Below are 20,906 nucleotides of genomic sequence, written 5' to 3' on the forward strand. Positions count from 1 at the left end.
TATGGAAGCTTGCTGTGAGGGCAGGCCGTGGACCTTGTAAGGACTAGAACCACCCAAGATTATTGTGAAGGGTCATATCCCCACAAGGAAGGGCAGCCGCATCACCTTGGAGCAAATCTGGGCAGAAAAGAAGGCTGGCAAAGGGACTGTGATATGCCCTAACCAGGCTTAGTTTGCAGAAAACTAATCAGACCTCGAAACAGTGAGTTAAGGTATGTTGTCTATGACACTTCTTGTAGGTGTTGGATCCTAGGTGAGGATCAGTTTGGACTAGATTGTTGGGCAGTCAATGGAGGCCTAATTGGTGGCTGTTCATAATGGTATGATACATGGGACAACAACAACAACAAGGGTGCTTGTTGGAGCAAGGTAAATGGGATAGCTAGGTAATAGAGCTTGGTACAACAAGCTATCTTAGGAGCATCTGTCACTAACAGTGGGACAAAAATGCTAGCAACCATGACAACATGATAGCAACAATGTCACAATGATGGCTTGGTTCAACAGTGCTAAACATTGGAACAACATGTGTGACAGCCAGGTACAACAGTGCTAAACATTGGGATAAGCAGTGTGACAGCATGTTGTAGCAATGGCACATGAGACAACAAGCACACGATGCAGTATAGTGATGGGCACAGTCATGATTAGTGAAGCATGATGAGATGCAGCATAGTGATGATGGGAGCAACATGGTGCAACAAGGTGAGGTGCAGCGTGATGATGAGGTGCAACACAATGATATGTGAAGGAGTCACCTTGGAGAATCAGTTTATGCAACATATCTTGAATTGATCTGCTGTATCATCTTCTTAGAGATGATCTATGCTCTTATCTAGATAAGTCAAAGTGTTGACTTCTGTTGTAAATGTACTATCTCTTTCTCTCTCTCTCTCTGCTGAATTATTGAAGAACATATAAGAAGAATTGATCAAGGGTTTCCCCACATTGGGGTTTGTCCCTGGCTAGTGCCACATCTTGTGTCCTCGTGTCTTGGCTTGTCTTCTGCGATTTATGTTTTTGTTCTATCTGCAGTTTACTTTAACACTGATGTGATTGTTAATCTGGAAAAGATATTGAGCTAACTATGAAAATTGAAATAAATTGCTCTAAGCATAAAACATACCTAAAATTTACATTAATGCATTAAGCCAAAAATAACAAAATTGCCAAAAATTGTTTCTCCTCACCTTGGGAAAACAATTATGAAGGGATATTACAGTCCTCCCCTCCCGAATGTTGCTTGTCCCCAAGCAACTGCAAAATTGGATGCTGCAAGATTTGTTCACTCTCCCATGTGGCATCCTCTCCTAGCAGATCCTTCCATTTGACTAGGTACTCCCTGATCACCCTGTTTCTCAACTTCCTCTCCCGGTCTCCAATATGATCTCAGGTTTCAAAACTAAGTGCCCCTCATCATCCAAGGGAGGCAACTCAACTGCTGCTGTAATATGCTGCCCCAATGCCTTTTTCAGGCATGAAACATGGAACACATTGTGAATCTGGCTCTCCTTAGGTAGCTCTAATTCGTAGGCCACCTCTCCCACCTTCCGGACCACCTTATACGGCCCATAAAACCGTGGGCGAAGCTTCTCTGCTCCCTTCTGCTTGAGCGAGGATTGCCTGTATGGCTACAAGCATAGGTAGACCATGTCCCCTACCTCAAAGTGTCTCTCCACCCTGTGTTTATCAGCATATACCTTTTGCTGATTCTGGGCCACCTGTAAGTTGTTCTTGAGAGCTCGGAGAATCTCCTGGCTCTCTTGAACCCAATCCTTTTGCCCTTGGGGCCCTGTTATCTCCAAACACCATGTCAAAAAAAGAAAGTGCATCATACCCATAAAGTGCTCGGAAAGGAGTCATACCGATGGACATGTGATAAGTTGTGTTGTAGTAGAACTCCCCGAGGTGTAGCCACTTGACCCACGCTCTCTGCTGTCCAGTCACGTAGTTGCGTAGGTACCCTTCCAGCCATTTGTTCACAACAATGTTGCACGAAGCGGGGACGCGGAAGCGTCATTTTCCAAAAATCTAGGAAGCGAAGTGTCTGCGGAAGTGTTTGCTATATATATATATATTTATATTTTTTTGCATTTATACTCAAAACAAACATCCCAAATACCAAATTAGTTGTAGAAGACATGAAAACATGCATAATTTTTGCATAAATCAAGATAGATTTGGCATCCATGGTTCCATTGTAGTTACCATCAACCATCTATATTCTAGCGATCACAAACATACATCAAATTTTTAAGCATATTATAAAACATAAAACATTTAAGCATATTATAAAACATAAAACATAGAGCATATTATGATTTATCTAGCAAGTGAGCAACTGTCAACATTTGTCATGTCCAAAATTCAAATAATAATGTTTACAAAACATGTCACTTGGTCACCGCCAAGACAAAAAAGGTTCAAAATTCAAATTCTCAAGCCTACAAGTCTAATGAGTAATCGATGACAAAAGTAATAAACTGTGAATATATCTACTAAGCGTCCAAAATAGGTGGAAGCATCCAAAACAGGCGGAAGCGTCCAAAACAGGCGGAAGTGCGCTTCCGGGGACGCTTCCTGTATGAATTCGCACGGGACGCGCTTCGGGCCTTAGAACTCGGGGGGGGGGGGAACGCTTCCTACAACATTGGTTCACAATCTCTGTCTGCCCATCAGTTTGGGGATGATAGCTGGTGCTGGGTGAACTTGGTTAGTTTGTCGACCACCACATAGATGTAGTCTCGCCCTTGTGCTGCCGGAAGTCCCGTGATGAAATCCATGGATATGCTCTCCCACTTCCTCTTCGGAATAGGGAGCGGTTGTAGCAAACCGGCCAGGTGACGCAACTCCACCTTGTTTCTCTGGCAATCCACGCACTCCCTCACGTGTTTCAGCACATCCCCTTTAAGTCCCCGCCAAGAGAACCTCTCCCTGACAGAACGGTATGTCTTGAGGAAACTTGGGTGCCCTGCTAGTGGAGAATCATGCGCTGCTTGCAGGATCCTCTCCTTCAGCTGAGATCCTGGCACTAAATAGATCTGATCCTTGTAGTAGATCACATTGTCCATCACCCGGAATCGATCATCTCGGTGCATGCCATCTAAAATGTCGCAAGCTTGCCTATCCTTGGAGTACTCAACCAATAGCTGAGCCTTCCAATCCTGCGTGACATCCATCAAAGACAGCGCTGTGGGTCCCCTAGAGAGGGCATCTGCTACCATGTTGTGTTTTCCCTTCACATACTCTATCTCAAAGTCTTAAGCTTGGAGCTTACTCATCATTTCTACTGCCTCTCCTCTAGGGACTACTGCTAAAGGAGGAAGTGAAGACTGTTGTGATCCATCTTCACTTTGAATCGGTTGCCCACTAAATACTCTCTGAATTTGGCCAGTGCATGCATCATTGCCAACATCTCCTTGTCGTACACAAAGTACAAATGTTCGTGACGCTGCAATTTCTGGCTCTCAAACGCAATAGGATGCCCCCCTTGTGTCAAAACGACGCCAACCCCTTCACCGGATGCATCGCACTCCAGCACAAATGGCCGCGTGAAATCTGGCAAGGCTAAGACCGGACAGCTGCTCATGACCCTCTTGAGGCGCGTGAAGGCCTCCTCTGCCACCTGCGTCCACTCAAAAGCTCCCCTCTTCGTCAAATCTGTAAGAGGTGCTGCAAGCTGTGAGAATCCCCTCACAAATCTCTTGTAATATGTACAAATGCCCAAGAAACCCCTCAACTCCGTCATGTTCCTGGGTGTGGGCCAATCTAGAATTGCCTGAATCTTCTCTTGATGCACCTTCACTCCATCCTCCCCAATCACATGCCCTAGGTACAACATCTCTGTTAGCCCAAACTCACATTTGGACAACTTCGCATACAACTGCTGCTCCTCAAGTATGCGAAGCACCTCCTCGAAAAGCTAAAGATGCTTCTTCCATGTTTTGTTGTAAATGAGTATGTCATCGAAGAAAACTAGGACAAAGCGTCTCAACTGTCTATGGAACACGTGATTCATACATGACTGGAATGTGGCTAGAGCATTGGTTAGCCCAAAGGGCATCACCAAGAACTCAAAGTGTCCATAATGGCAGTGAAAAACAGTCTTCGGAATATCCTGCTCCCTCATGCAAATCTGGTGGTACCTCGAACGCAAATCTATCTTAGTGAAGTATTTAGCTCCCTTAAGCTCGTGCATCAACTCATCTACAGAGCACACCACTTGAAGAGCCTTGTCTTGATATGTGTACACCTTGGAGAGAGAGTGCTTCACTTGGAGATATTATCTTGAGGATTGGACTAGGTTGCTTGTAGAGCTAGTCCACTTCACTATTGTTGGCGTCCCTCACCTATTATATATAAAGGGAGTAGACAATCTTTTGTTGTAGTATTCATGTAGCATATGTGTGGAAAGCACGTGAGAGTTTATTAGATCATTGTATCTTGAAGATGAACATATCTTGAGTCTTTGTAGTTTTCTTTATGCAAGGGAGAAAAGCACTATGGTTTGTGTGAGGCAAAATCTAGAGGAAACTTGACGTGTTGGGTTTTGAGTCCTTGTGTGAGAAAGACCTGGGGTTTGTGGCAAAGAAACCCTAGAGGAGGCTTCGAGCACTTTGCTTGCAGAGCTTGTGTGAGGCAAACTTGGAGAAAGATCAAACGTGAACATGTTGGTGTCTAAGTTGCAGGAAACGTTGGAGAAGGGTCCGTTTCTAGCCGGAAACGAGGAAACTCATACCGTACGGCCTGGAAACTTGTTTCCGGCCGTACTGACCCATTTCTCGAGGAGGAAATGTGGCCGGTACAGCTGGAAACGAGTTTCCAGGCCGTACGTCAGAGTTTCCTCTTCTAACTTGACTTTTTCTTGTATTTTTTTTTTAATTTTTTCACTTCTAATTTTTTATTGGGCAACTAAAATATCTTCTGGATACTTCTAGATGCCTTCTCAAGTTATAAAAAAGAGGATTTTTTTGAGTGGGGCAACCTAATGTTCAAGCCTATGGCCCTAGTATTGATATGCAGTTCATGGTAATGTTAAATTCTTATGAAATGACTCAGGATGTTTGAGAGTGGTTTCGTCCTCATTGGATTTCATATGGAGAAAGTAGAATTTTAGATTTCACTCAAAATCCAGCAGACTTATCTTTTTTTCAGGATTGGGGGGATTGCAATGTTTCCATTGGATTTTGTCATGTACTAGGGTATGGAACTTGTATTTAATCAAGAGAACCAAACCCTCTATGCAGGGGAGACTCCCAATAATCAAGAGCACGTGGGGTACTAGGGTATGGAACTTGTCTTTAATCAAGAGCACTAAGGTCGTTCGACTATGTAGGAGGAGACTCCCAATCAAGCACGAGACAAGAAATTAGAAATTTTTCACGGCTGATTTTGGATATTGCTATTTTCATTATGTGATCATTCATGAGTAAATGTGATGTAAATCTAGAGACTTATAGTTTATGCATTGACAATTGACAATTTAATCATAATGTAATAAATTAGAATGTATCATATATGCTTTATGATTGCACATATTTCTTAAATGTCCTAATATATATATATATATATATTGCATTTCCCCGTTTCCAAAATTTGGGGGGGGGGGGTCACATTTTGTACCCGTGCCTGTTTCAGAAACTCGTACCCATTTCCCCGTTTCGTGCAACTTAGGTTGGTGTTGATGCTAGCTTGTTATGGAGCCTTTGATGTGGCAAGATAGCCTAGTGGGATGCATTTCTAGGTCTTTGTATTACAGGGTAGGATTTGCTATTTATGGTGGATGCTCTAGCTACGGTTTGGAGGCATTGGAGAGTCCTAGCCATGGTTTAAGTGTGCTTCAGTTTGAGAGAAGGGGAAGAGTGATTAGTTATTCAGAATAGGCACAAAGGAGCAGTCCATATTGCTGTAGGTTTTTTCTTTCTTACACAGGCTGTACACTTTAGATCTAGGAGATTTAATGACTGTACAGCAGCTGGTTAATACCTGCAGAGGTCACATTGTAAGCTTTGATCAAAGGAATGGAAAACTGATTAGGAGGAGGAATCCCTTTGTATTTGTTTTATTTCTTCCACTATTCATTTTTCGTCCACTCTGTGATTGATCATTGATGTAATGTTCAGAAATTTTATTTTCTGCAATTCTGTCTGAGTTATTTAATAAGAGAACATTAGGGTAGCAGTCACCTAGACTAGAAAAAATTACATTCTCAACAAAGCACATGGAGGACTTTCAGTTTGTGGATGGGTGCATAAGACTTCTGAAAGGAGTGGTCAGGGTTCAAATCTCCTTGGTCACTCTGCCTCGATTGAATAAATAATATTTCATTCATTCACAGCATATATGAAAAAGCCACATTGGTATTTAATTCCAGATTTTTATTTTTTACAACTAACATTCCTCTGCCCATCATCTATTAGGCAACATAGGTGAAAGGTGCTACTATTGAAAACAGGTCAAACAGAGTCTGTTTTCGACAAATCTTGAAACATGACTTCTTGATGGAGGTTACCTCATCATGGAATTCTCAATCTGGTAATCCAGAAGTATTAAGGGCATCAATTAAGGCCCGGAAAATGGGTGTCTTGTTAGACAATATCCTCGCGTGGAACTCACCACCATACTACTGCAATTAAGCAGTTGCTCATAAAAAATAATGTGGATATGTTTCTGCTCTCTAAATGATTCAGCCTTTTGCATGGAAGGTTGGGAACTACTCTGAATTGTGCTGCTCATCGATAGGAAATAAATGATGCACCCAAAGTAGATTTGGGCTCAATAGTTTAGGCTCTAATTGCATGGAATCTATTGAATGTTGTTTTTTAGACTCTTTAGAGGGTGAAGTTGGAAGGCCTCTATGGTTCCTTAGGATGACCGACTCAAGGTGGATCTTAGAGAAGTAGCAGAAGCTAATGAGGAAATCAGTTTGAATTCCTATAGTATTAAATTGCCATTAAGAGAAAACAGAAGCTTGAATTCCTAGAGTATTAAATTGCCATTAAGAGAGAAAACAGAAGAAATAAGTTATATTATTATTCACTAATTATCAAATAGGCCAATGGGACTGGAAAATACAGCAACTAATAATATCATTACGTGGGCTTGGCAACACCCACGGAGCTGTCAAGTGATTCATCTTGGCTCACATGGGGGTCCCTTTCCTGTTTCAGAATATAGGATGTCAAATGAATTAAACTTAGACCACCCCTGTTTATCCAAAGGCTGAAAAGTTGATCGTAGTTGTCTCTTGGGGTTCTCAGTGATTTTGTCAAAGTATTGGTTAGACTTTGCCCTATTTAATTGCTATTAGGTTTTCTATGATGTTATTAATTTCTAGTCCTTAGGAATGAACCTTTTTCTCATCTGCAAGGTTGGCATCACTATATCTGATCTGTGCTAAGAGACATACTCATGACTTTTGATAATCTTGTATGTACTCTTTTTGTTCAATAGATAGAGATGTAACTTTCAGTGGAAGGTCAGGGCTACTGTAGGTCTAGGCATAAAGGGTGAATGTCATGGTAATGGTACAAGCTGATACCACAAAAGGAGATGATCAATATCAAAGATACCATCAAAGTAGGAACTAGAAACAAAAAATATTAGTAATGACAGGGAACTTGGAAGATGACATGTTGAGGAATTGTCCAACAGTTGGCTTGGCAACACACGTGTGATATCTACATCATTTGACAAGACTCCTAGTAGATGGTTTAATTATTGTTTAGTTGCTCGAGTGTCCTCAGAAAGGTTTTGAAAGTGCTGCTGAGCAGCAGTTATACTAGACAAAGTTGGAGTACCAGTAGCTGATACTAAAGTTTGAGTAGTCGGGATTGTGAAGAGGTGGAAATAAGGATTTAGGCATGACTTGATTCTTTATTTTCTCTTTCAAGATGCACAGAAGGGTTGTAGGTATCTACCATTGATGCAGACTTTCGGATTGCTTTTCGCTATTATGTGTTCACATTCTGCTTCTTCCTCTTTGTTCCACTTGGAAACACACACTCAGAAATTTTGTAGAAAAATATATTAATGATCCAAAATGGATAACTATATAATTGCCATCTGTTTGGTACTTTTTGGAGTGAAAAATTGGAGCCATGGACTTGGCTCATTTTGGGGCAGATCCTATTGTGGTAATTTGAGGTCCTGAAACTTCTGGAGCCCATTTCTGGCATTAAATGGCCATTTTTGGGGTCAAAACTTTGCATACAAAGTTCCCAGCCCTTTGAAGCTCTTCTACTTGTTGGGAGACTTCCAATGGTCCAAAGCTCACCTCAATTGGAGACTGTATGTGGAAGTGATGGTTCCCACAAGTTGACCTATGCTTTGACCACCATAGTATAAAATAGATGCCATTTCAGCTCCTGTTACTTACACATTGGAGCTAGTCAGGTGTGGACTTTGAAGAAGATTCTCAAGGGTCCAAAACCATAACCCTAATTGAGAGTTGCGGCACGAAAAAACCCTAACCCCAAACGACTATTAGGATATGTTCAGTATTAAGCCACAAGGAAAAGAAGGGGTCCTGTTTGTATTTGTATTAATTTACTATTCCATAGATGACCAGAGCAAAGGAGTGGGTTGTTATGAGCAGAACATAGGAAGTTGAAGACTTTGTAGCAGGCATTCAGTCTGCAATGGCTATTGTAACTCCACAGAAAGCTCATCTTTCTTTCTATTTGCAAAAGAGCAAGGCATAGTCCTTGCCTTCTGGTTGGGTTTTCCACAATACATCTGATGCTTATTCTGTGGATGGTGTGGTTATTTTATTGCTGTGGCTTCATTAAGTTTTTATTTTGTCAGTTTATTTCAGTATTTTTAGTGCTCTGCTTATAATATTGCATTTTAATTATATGTAAACACTGCATAATAGAGGATAACTTTGCAGTGGTTTGTGGTAAATTGTAAGATTTGTTGTGATGACTGTCCAATAGAATATCCATGGCAGTTTACAGATCATTTAATATTAAAAATACAAGAGATGATGGTGATAGACAGTCAATGAACTGCTAATATATACACAACGATGGGCTCTGAATAATAAACAGATGTGTCCATTGAGAATATGTACTAGTGTTTAATAAACAAGTATGCATTGTTTTTTCTCAAAGGAAGACCTTGCAGGACCCCCTTCCCTTTCCTTGGAATATCGAGATGGAGGGTGGCTCAACTGCCAGCTATAATAGTGGCAGGTAACCCCAAGGGGCTCCATCATCATTATTTATATACTAGGCATATAACAGGGGTTTGTTCCTTGTTGCTGGGGCTTCTTATTGTACTATTATATATCAATCTTTTGTCTTATGTAGTTAGTGACAATTTTTGCATTCAACATTCTTCATGGTAAGCATAGTAAGTGACTTCAGCAAAGCATATTCAAGTGGTCGTGTGTGTTGTTGGTAGAAGGAAGTCATAAGGTCCAAATCTACTTGACTCTAAAGTAAAATTGTTCCAAAAGCAGTCCTTGCAAGTTGCATCACAGAATCTATATTTCGCTTAGATACTCGGTCTTGGCTTCTGATGTTTGCCACTATCTCTGGAGTGTATCTAATGATCCTGTCTTGATGTTCTAAAATTAACCTAATTTAACTTTTATGTTTTGCAGTTTGCGAGGCCCTTAGGAACTGTGATGTCAGCTGGAAAGGAAGATTCCCTTGTAAGCCAGCTCCCAGAAGCTGATGCTTTGCCTGATGGATTTGCTGAAAGCTTCTCTGAAACTCCAGATAGTACTGCTTCAACTGGGGAGTCTGATAAAATGTCAAAGGTCGACCAAAGAAACGAGGTTCATTTGGATGGAAAGAATTCCGATGTTGAGGCTAGAACCCAAGAATCAGAAGCTGTATCCTCATTATTCTCAGACTCCTGTATTGAACAGGCATCTTTAATGCCAGAAACAACTGAATTTTGCAAAGGGGCAGGTAATGCAACCTCCATTTCAGATAGCAGAGCGGAGAAAACAGAGAAAGCAAGGACATTCCCCGTGCAACTTTCTGACAAGGATGCTGTAGGATTTCATGGTAGTTTGGCCGAATCATCAACAAATGACAGCTTAGATCACAACAATATCAAGCAGGACACTACCATTCTGGAGAGTATTGGAAATGCTTCAGTTGATGAACATTTCTCCCAGAGAGAATGCGACAGCCCAGCTGATATTCCACCATTATTGACTACAGTCGATGGATTGACTGCAGGTCCATCTCAAAACACAAAACATTTTGAATTAGATTGTCTAAAATATAGTCAGTGTATATTACGAGCCTCTTTTTATTAACACAGGTCCATATCTCGTTTATTTGATCTACTTCTATTTTTTTCTGATGAAATGTCCTAACTTACTCTCAGCTTTTTGCCTGGACATACTTTCAGTGCTTAATTCCCCCCTATTATGCTTGTCAGAGTTTTACACACAGACTGGCATAAAACACAATGCTCAGAAAAAGAAGAGAGGGAGAACGGTGCCAGTATCTAATAATTTCAATATAACGTGATAATACATAGGTGTGGCAGACATACATTATGTGTATGTTACGTACCTCCTAATTCATAACCTCCAACATCTAACATGATTTATTTATAACTTGACTTTATTACATCAACATAATTTTATAGTATAAAGTTCCCCCAATCAAAAACTACTAAATGATGATTACTATAAAGATATAGGTGCAAATGTTATTTGACCCAATCATCGGTTTTCAATCTCAAATAAGTTTCTCAGTTTCTTGCTAGTTAGGGTTTAATGTTCATTCACAAATGCATTCAAAACTGAACTTATGAAAGAAAACACATTGAATCCTTTACTTTAAATACTGAGAGGAAACTTAGAAAATCAATCTCATAAATGACACAAATTTTTGGGCAATGCCCCTGGAAAAACCCTGAAGAGAAAACCAGTAGAGAGAATTTTATTAAGGCCCACAGAAAAATGAGTTTACAGCAAACTTTTCCAACCAACAAATGCATTACTTATCTCGTTTTCTGTGCCAGACTCCTCGAAATCTGTGCTGTCAATCAGCCTTGATTTCTGTGCAAGGTGCCTAAATTTCTGTGCAGTCAACAGCCTCAAATTCTGTGCAGTGAATCAGCCTTGATTTCTGAGCACTGTGCCTTGATTTCTTTGTAGTCAACAGCCTCAAAATCTGTGCAGTCAATCAGCCTTGATTTCTGTGCACTATGCCTCAATTCCTATGCAGTCAACAGCCTTGAAATCTGTGCATTCAATCAGCCTCGATTTCTGTGTAGGGTGCTGGAATCTTCTCCTAGGATTGCATGCCAAGTCTCTTGGAACTCGTGTTGCTCCTCCTTTTCCTTCAGCGCGTCTCCTCTCTCTCTCTCAAAATGAGATAATGAAAAATAATAGTGTCTTTTCCTTTGAGCCTTGGGGGGCAGCTCAATTGGCGATGGCTGTGAAAATGAAGTCTTATGTGCGAGGAGGTTCGAGGTTCAAATTTCAAACCCCCCCGATTCACCCATTCCTGCGGAAAGGGCATATGTTAGGCACCTAGAGGTTATAGTAGTAGTGGTTGGAATAGATCCTGTGTCACGTGAGTATGAGACTAGCCTAGTTGCCAATTCCTCTAGATACAAAAAAAGTCCTTTCCTTTGGATTTTCTTTTTATGTCTTATTAAAACAGTTGTAACTATCCCTAAAATCTAATGGCTCAGATTGAGTCTTAGCCATTAAGATCAACGATTGTATTATAATTTGTTCACTGACACAACTTAGGGCACCTTAAGTCACTTAATTAATTAATGATGCAGAAAAAAGTCAGTTTAACTTTATATCACATAAAGTTAATGTCTTAGGGACCACTTTGGACACTCTTCCACATGTTAGACACCAAGCCAATGTGGAAGACACTTGTCCAAGCTAACTTTTTCGACAATGGGAACTATGTTTATTAGTCCTTTCCCTTTGGCAGGCTACTATAGCTTTTGCCCAATTGGATTTCTTTTTATGTTACACAAGTTTACAAATTGTGGGAACATTTGGAACATGGGTACAAGTATGGGATGGATGGAAGTTTTTCCCAAATTTATAAGACATGGCTATTTGAGTGGGGCAATATTATATTATTGAAAATAATTAAAAAAACAAAGATAAATTTAACTTTACAACTTAAACTTAACTATAATAGATAATATTTGTACATAACTTTTTAATATATAATATAATTTATCTAAAATAATAAATATGTTAAAATTTTTAATTATAAAATGTAATACATTAATATCCGTCGCTTATGTAACCTGCAATTATATTATAAAGCATATAAACTTATAAATTATGTAAAAAGCACCATTAAAAAACGTTTGTTATGTAATATTAACGGGATCACAACTTGGACAACTGAACCTTCCCTTTTGGGTGACCTAACCTTCATTTTGGAGATTACTACTTTGGTGACTTCACCTTCAGTCTCCTCACGAAGGATGCAGACTTTGTCCATAGACTATTGTGCAGAGGCATTCTTCCCCACTCAATATCGATTCCGATAATTTTGATAGATGAACAACACACGAGGATGGCTTCTTTCATACCATAGACAGATGACAGATGAGGATTGTGATGACAATTGAGGATTGTGAAGAGCACAATCCACGTCTGTGTATTCCACAAATATCTCCTTTGACAAGCCGTCTTAAAATGTATTGAAAGTTAATAATTAAATGGCATATAGGTTGAAAGGTGAATTTATAGGAAATGTCAGTGGAACTGCTCCCAATTCCCAAATTCATGAACCAGAAGTTCCCAAAATGCTCCCAGGATTCTAGAGACATTCCCAACTGGGGACATTTCGTACATGTCCCAAGTTACTAGAAATGCGGGAGTGTGGGGGACAAGCTTTAGAGACATCAGAAGTGGGTCCAATGGAACTAGGATTTCCATGCTTTGGCTTCCATACAACATAAATGCTGATGTTTTGGGTAGCGTTGGGAGTATTCTCACGTGTGGGGCAAGTGGGCTAAGTGATGGGGCTTTGCACCCATAGACCCATGGTATTTTGATGACCCATTGTATTTTGATAACCCATGGTATTACACGCTTTGGAAAAAGTATAAGTACAAGGATGAGTGATTCATTCTTGTCGTTGTAAAGAGAGCATCTTGTGGAGGAGAAGGTTGTGTAGGCCTCAGACATGTGGAGGGCCGATAGGGCTTGTGGAAGACAGGTCGAGTACACACACTAGATCTGGTAACAAATTCCACTTAACTTTACTCAACTAATAAAATTGAAACACACTAATGTATCTAACTTTTACACAACAAAAACTTTAAAACTAGCAATTAGATCATGCACAAAAAATATTCAGCCCCAAAAACAAAATTCTCATTAGTTCAAAAATCCTTGATCATGAAACCCATGATTCAAGCATTACAAAAATAATTTTATTTTCTACTTTACATCAATTACATAAAATCACAATTACATATGTCACTATGAAGACTGAACCTAGTTACACTTTTCAACACCCTATCCTTTGGTTTCTACCCTACAATTGCTATCTTATCTTGGACATTCTGAATTCTGGTGAGGTAGGGAGTTATGCCTTCACCCTTCTACATCTTTGTGGTCCTTAGCTTCTCCTTAAGAATCATCTTTCGATTCTGTGATGGATCTTGGTATAAAGTTACAATGGTATCACACATGTCCTTCGCTGTTGCTTTGTCTACAATGTGTGGGGCGATATGGTCTCGAACTCCATCAAGGACCATCCTCTTTGCTTTGGCCATGTCCTTCTTGTACTCGTGAAGCTGGATAGAGTCTACGGTACAACAACCACTGTTGTCACGAACTCCTTCAGGCCATGATCATCCAAAAGGAATTGCATCCTTGCCTTCTAGGCACCAAAGCTCGAGGCTCCATTAAGTCTATCCCGATCTTTGAGACCTGTGGCGACCATCTTTGCGAAAACTCAAATAACTGGAGACTTAGAAGTTAGAACTGGAAATCTCCTTCTCTTCCCTGCTTGGCCTCTCTTCTGCTACTCGTACTCCCTAGGAATGTGCAGATCTGCCATTTCTTGCCTCTGGAAATCCTTCTTCGACTCTCACTCTACCTGCAACACCTCAATTGGGCAATTCACTCAACCTTCCGGAAGTACTCTAGAATCTAGCACACAATTTGATGCTCCTGAAGCTCGTATTAGCTGACTGGGAAAATCGCTTCGGCCTGTTGCAATTGGAAATCTCGGATCTCCTCCTCGAAACTAGATCTGGAAACCATCTGAGAAATTTTGGAAATTACTCTTTAGTGTGCTTTTCTCTTCCACCCATCGCTGATCTACTGTTGCAAAACTTCGCTGCAAACCAACTGTGCCCAGATTTGCTCAACGGATTAATTGATCTGCTCATCGGAACCCTCTATCTGGTAAATCCACTACTTGCAAATTCAACATTTGAGGTTGATCGAATTTTCCTCCAACCCAGATCTAGAAATTGAACCCTTTGCCTCTGCAATTCGCACTTCTTGGTGCCTTGTGCAGATATGAGAAATTTGTGCTCAGATTCCCTCTAAACTTGCACAATTTCTCGTCCTTGGTATTGAGCCTCTGATCTGATAAAAAATGCTTTGATACCATGTGAAACTTCCTTAAATTGCAACAACTGGAATTTACTCTTCTATTTGGTTATTAGTTTATTAATTTTTTGATTAATCTGAATAAATCACACTGCAATTCTTCACAAATAAATTCTACGGACGCTAAATAAAATACTGGAACAAAGAAAATAGATGCGGACACACAATAAAAATGACACCAATATTTTTGGACAATAGTCCTTGGAAAAATCCTGAAGGGAAAACCAATTTAGTAGATGAGGGAAAACCAATGTAGTAGAGGGAAAGTCATAAGGTCAAAGGCTAAAGAGATGTGTCACTATCCTCATGCAAATTTGCTCTATGAAAAAAGAAGAAGAAGGAATCTCCTTGATGATATGTCGGCTTGAATACAAGGCTATCATGTCGGCTCAAAAGTCCATTGTTGACTCATATATATACAAGGAGTAATGTAAGTCTTTAGACAAGTGAAAAAAGACAGTCAATGAAGAAAAGAACGCATACCCAAAAAATGAAATATATCGAAAGTCTGCAGTACATAAATATGCGATATCTCTCATCTCAGAAGTCTGTAATATATATCTCGGAGGTTGTTCTGAGATCGATACGCTGTGATAGCTCTCTGAAGGTATTCAAGGATTGTGTACGCCGTATATATATATATATATATATATATATACAGTGATTACTTGTTGTGGTGTCTTGTGTAGATATATGTGGCAACATCTCTCGGTGAACACATATACGGAAGCTCTCAGTGGTATCTGTAGCTCTCAGTAAAAGACATAGTTCTCGGTGGTGGCACATATACGGAAGCTCTCGGTGGTATCTATAGCTCTCAATAGAAGACACAATTCTCGATGGTGGCACATAAACATAAGCTCTCGGTGGTATCTACAACTCTCAGTAGAAGATACAGTTCTTGGTGGTGGTACATCTAAACAGTAACATAACTCAACAAAGAGTATGTAAGTCTGTCCCAAGATATCAACATAAATAAAGGACTGTGGCAGCCGAGAAAAGGAGGAATCGAAGACAGTGAACATAAGGAGAAGGAGAGCAGGGAATTGTGAACTCAACAGAGTAGAGGATAGTGACAATCGTCTTGGAGGTAACCTGTAGAAATTTCTGTTTTCCCACCCCGGTTTTCAGTTTCTCCTTATTTCTCCCATATAGTTAAATGCCCTTTCCCATAACCATACATTTAACAAGCTGGAAACAATAAATTTGCTGAAAACACAAATTCTGGAAATTTTATAGAATGCTGGAAATTGCAGAAATAAAAATCAGCAGTAATAAACAGCCATTAAAACACATTTAAACACTGAGATTTTTGGTCAATGTGACCCTGGAAAAACCCTCTACAACTCTTGGGGAAAACCAGTTTGAGAGCTCTTCTTTATTTCTGAAAATTGCCTTTTTACAGTGAGAAATATTCAGCAAAAAATCAGCAAGCAAATTTACAACTTATTTCTTTTCCCATGCCTCACAGCAAATTGAAAATTACAGCAAACAGGACAGCAATAAATGCTGTACGGCCTCCTCGATTTTTGTGCCCACTTTCAGCATTAAATGCTGCTGTACGGACCTTGATTTGCATGTAGAAAAAAACAGCAAACTGCTCCTCAATTTCTGTGCAAACCACTCCTCGATTTCTGTGCAAACCAGTTGTACTGATTTCTAGAAAATCGTGCCAAAATCTACCTTTCACTGTGTGCTGAATCAACTGTACAAATCTGCTCAACTGCTGCCTTGGAATGTGTGCCAAGCTGCTGTCTCCTTCTCCTCCCTGTCCAGAAATCTCCTTTGCTCTCTTGCTCTCCTTCTCCCAATCTGCTCATGAAAGAATGAATGACCTTTTCCTCATTTTCCTCCTTTAATCTAACCCCAAGTGACTTTTGGGTGATCCCTAAATCCAATGGCTGAAATAGATTGAGATCTAAGGCTGAGATTAAATGCTCATTTAAATCTCACTTTTTATTTTTTAATTCACCCCACTTTAATAAAGACCCACTTAGTCATTTATTTCCAAAGTCACTTTTCCTTTCTAATTTTTCATTGACTTTATAAAAGTCACTTTAAAATTAGACTTAGTAACTTTATCACTTAAAGTCACTTTTAAATTAGATTTAACTTTATAAAAAAAATTACAAAGTCACTTTAGGAGAAAAATTAAATTCTTTTGGACACTTTTCCCTAGGCCAAAGATCAAAGCTTTAGGGAACCACCTGTCCTCTGGTACCAAATTTCAACACTCCCTCTTACCGAGGAAGGTGTTCCTCACCACACCCATCTTGTCTTTGAAGTAGACATGCTTGCCCCGTGGTAAGGCTTTGGTAAGAATATCTGCAACCTGCTCATCAGTGGAAATATACTGAAGCTTCACAGCTCCCTTCTGAACATAGTCTCTGATGAAATGATATCTGATCCCGATATGCTTTGACCTGTCATGAAATACTGGATTCTCCGTGAGTTTAATGCAACTCTGATTATCACAGTAAATCATTGAAGGTCTCAACGGCTGACCAAATAAGCCAAACAACATCTTGCGAAGCCAGATGGCCTCACAACTAGCTAGACTGGCTGCCATATACTCTGCTTCCGCTGAACTCAGTGCTACTGACTGCTGCTTCCGGCTGAACCATGACACTACTGCTGAACCCAACCCAAAACAACACCCTGAAGTGCTCTTCCTATCAGAAGCACACCCTGCTCAATCAGAATCAGTGTATCCTGCCAATCTCACTCCATCTCCCTGCCTGTAGTCCAGACCATAATCCACTGTCCCCTGCAAGTACCGCAAAATGTGTTTTGCAGCCACCCAGTGAACCTTCCTAGGCTCACACATAAACTGACTCATCGTGTTGACTGCAAAACAGATATCTGGTCTAGTGTTGACCAAATACATCAAGGAACCAATCAGCTGCCTGTACAATGTGGGATCCACCAACTCGGAATCTGAAGCATGAAGCTTCTTCCAGTTGGTGATCATCGGTGTCGACATGGGTTTACAATCCTCCATGTGGAATCTGCTAAGGATGTCCACAATATACTTCCCCTGCCCCAGGAAGAAATGCCCCTCCTCCTGCCACACCTCCAAGCCCAAAAAGTAATGCATCAAGCCGATGTCCTTCATCTCAAACTCCGTCGCAAGATCTCTCTTGCAGTGCTCTATGAATCTCTCTGCACCTGTAATGACCAAGTCATCCACATACAGCACCAGAATGAGAGGCTCCTCACCAATCATAATAAAGTAAAGGTTCAGATCTGCTTCACTCTTTGTGAAACCCATCCCCTGCAAATATGTATCTATCCTGGAGTACCAAGCTCTGGGAGCTTGCTTCAGGCCATAAAGGGCCTTCTTCAGTCTGCACACATGGGACTCCTTCCCATGCACCTCAAAGCTCTGTGGCTGCTCAATGTACACCTCCTCCTGTATGAAGCCTTTGAGAAATGCAGTCTTCACATCCATCTAGTGGATCTTCCAACCCATTTCTGCTGCTATCGATATAATGGAGCGGATCGAAGTATATCGAGCCACGGGAGCGAAGGTCTCCTCATAATCAACTCCCTCTACCTGGGAGAACCCTCTAGCCACAAACCTCGCTTTGAATTTCTCAATGCTGCCATCTGCAACATGCTTTACCTTGTAAAGCCATCTGGAAGTAACCACGGATTTGCCCTCAGGCCTCGGCACCACCTCCCAAACATCATTCTTCATGATAGAAGAATACTCCTCCTGCATGGCCTCTCTCCAGACCTGCTGGCTAGCTGCCTCCTCATAGCTAGAAGGCTCAGAGTCAAGGATGCTGGTAACCATCGCCATATAGCTACAAAACCTCTCAGGTGGTCTCCTCTCTCTGATCGGCCTCTTCGGCTCAGCGACAGATGTGGTATCTCTCAAGGTGTCCTGAAGCCACTTGGGCTTCCTCTTCTCTGAGCGCACTTCTCCCACCGGAGAATGAAACTCCTCCTCCTCATCATCATCAGGAGCCTGAACTCCTGACTGTCTGTCTGCTGTCCTCCTGCCTGCACCTGAACCTGTAGAAGCTGAGGTACCGTGTGAATTGTCCATCAGTGGACTCCCTAGTGAACTGCTCTGTGAACTGCTCTGCATGCTGCCCGGAGCACCACCCCTCTGGCTCGGTGAGCCACTGCTCACTGACGGACTTGACATCCTCATAGATGTACCTCCTGATCCTCCTGATCCTCCTGATCCCTGCCCACTGGATCCCTGCGACTGACTCAACTGCTGCTGAGGGTCTGGCTGATCCAGATACTCTAACTCCCGTGACCTCCTAAAGGCCCTGTCCTCCTCGAACTTCACATCCCGTCTGACAACAACTCTCCTCTGTGCAGGAATGTAAACCCGAAAGGCCTTTGAGGTCTCACTGTAGCCCACAAAGATACCCTTCTCTGCGGTGGGCTCTAGTTTGGTCCTCTTCTCCTTGGGTATATAGGAGTGTAATGCATCCAAAGATATGAAGATGACCAATATCAGGCTTCTTCCCAGAGAAAGCCTCCTCCGGAGTCATGTGCCCCAAGGCACGATGCGGACTCCTGTTCTGCAAGTAAACAGCTGTGTTGCAGGCCTCTGCCCACAAGAACAATGGCAACCCCTGATCATGTAACATGGCTTTGGCAGCCCCTATGATGGATTTGTTCTTCCTCTCTGCAACCTCGTTCTGCTGGGGGTTGTAAGGAACAGTGAACTCCCTCCTAATGCCTCCCTTTGCACAATAGTCAACAAACTCTCCAAGGGTGTGCTCTCCTCCATTGTTCGACCTCAGGGACTTGATCTTTCGACCTGTCTGTGTCTCCACAAGAGCTCTGAACTCCTAAAACCGCTTGAAGACCTCACTCTTGGTCTTCAAAAAATAAATCCAGGTCCTCCTGGAGTGATCATCAATGAATAAAACATAGTACTCATATCCACTCAAGGAAACATGAGACATCCGACCGCTCACATCGGAATGAATCAAATCAAGTATCCCAGTCGCTCTGCTGTCGCTGCTGGGAAAAGGGGATTTGGCAAACTTGCCCATCGCACAACCTCTGCAAGTATCAAAGTGATCAGTACTGAAATCTGGCACACCTGTAGTGATCTCCCGCAATGTCCTCAAGGCTCCATGATACATATGTCCCATCCTGCGATGCCAAATCTCACACAGCTCAGAACTGCTAGCTCTGCTGTCGGTACTACTGCTCAATGCCAAAAGGGGCTGGAATGCAAACTTGTACACCTTTGCATGGCGTACACCTATCACTCTAGCTGAATCAGCTGGAGTGCCCCTGGGATACATCAACACTTGTCCTCCCTTGAACAGTACCTCATATCCTCTGTCCTCCAAAGCTGAGACGGATATGAGGTTCTTCCTCATCCCTGGCACATAAAGAACATCTGACACTTTCAAGGGAGGTTTGGACTCCCTCTGAAATGTCAGTGTCCCCACCCCGACTGCTCTAACAACTCTGTCATCACCGAGTACTACCTCTATATCAGTGCCACTCTCTGAAAGCTCTGAGAAGTACTCACGGACTCCTGTCATGTGACGTGAAACCCCACTGTCCACATACCAGATACCTGAAGATGCTCCGCTAATCGAGGGAAAAGCATGCTCCCTCTGAACCTGTGTGGCAGGTGATCCTGCACTAGAGGACTCACACGTAGTGAACGCAAACTCCCGGTCAAAACGACCTGCAAAGTCCTCAATCTCTGCTGAAGCTGCCATGTCCTGGTTCTTCCCCTTCTTCTTCTTCTTCTTCTCCGGACACACAACTGCATAGTGTCCCATCTTTTGACAATTCCAACACTTCACCTTGGAATAGTCCTTCTGTGTGTTCCCCTGTTTACCTTTACCTTTGCCTTTGCCCCCACCACTGCTTGTGGAAGCCTGCTTCTTCCCTTTGCCTTTCTTGCCTCCTGCCACCAGTGCTACATCCTCATCCTGCTCAACTGGCTTGGCTGCCCCAAGCTGACCTTTCCTGATCTCTGTCTGAATGCAATCATCCCAAAACCTCTCCCATGTGGGAAGGGTCTCACGTGCACAAACCCCATCAGCAAAGTTCAACCATGAACGGGGGAGGCCATTCACTGCAATCCGCACCAACTCAGTGGGTGGAATGGTCTCTCCAATCGCTGCCAACTCATCTCTCACATTAGTAATCTTTGTGAGATATCCAGCTGCACTATCATTACCCATCTTAATGTTCTTCAGCTTCTCCTTCAGGACCATCTTCCGGTTCTCATTGGTACTCTGGTAGAGATTGGACAATGCTGTTCACATCTCATGGGCATTGCTCTTTCCTCTCACATGAGGAATGCAATGGTCTTTGATTC

The 20,906-nt window shown here is 41.8% G+C and overlaps 1 protein-coding gene across 2 annotated transcripts in view; it reads left to right on the forward strand.

Moving 5' to 3' along the window:
• LOC149193133 (alpha-taxilin-like protein) overlaps window positions 1-20,906 on the forward strand; it is a 416,017-nt gene that overhangs the window by 19,112 nt on the left and 375,999 nt on the right. The window contains exons 2-3 of one of the 2 annotated variants that reach the window (XM_089404796.1): window positions 9,127-9,194; window positions 9,608-10,196. In XM_089404796.1, coding sequence (XP_089260922.1) covers window positions 9,632-10,196 — 565 coding nt within the window. In that variant the 5' untranslated portion in view covers window positions 9,127-9,194; window positions 9,608-9,631. The remainder of the gene's footprint in view (window positions 1-9,126; window positions 9,195-9,607; window positions 10,197-20,906) is intronic. The other variant, XM_089404795.1, reaches the window with a different exon arrangement.

This window comes from Pinus tabuliformis, chromosome 2_2 (assembly GCF_031772625.1).
Source record: "Pinus tabuliformis cultivar Carrire ecotype Pingquan chromosome 2_2, CPIR1, whole genome shotgun sequence".
Lineage (NCBI taxonomy): Eukaryota > Viridiplantae > Streptophyta > Pinopsida > Pinales > Pinaceae > Pinus > Pinus tabuliformis.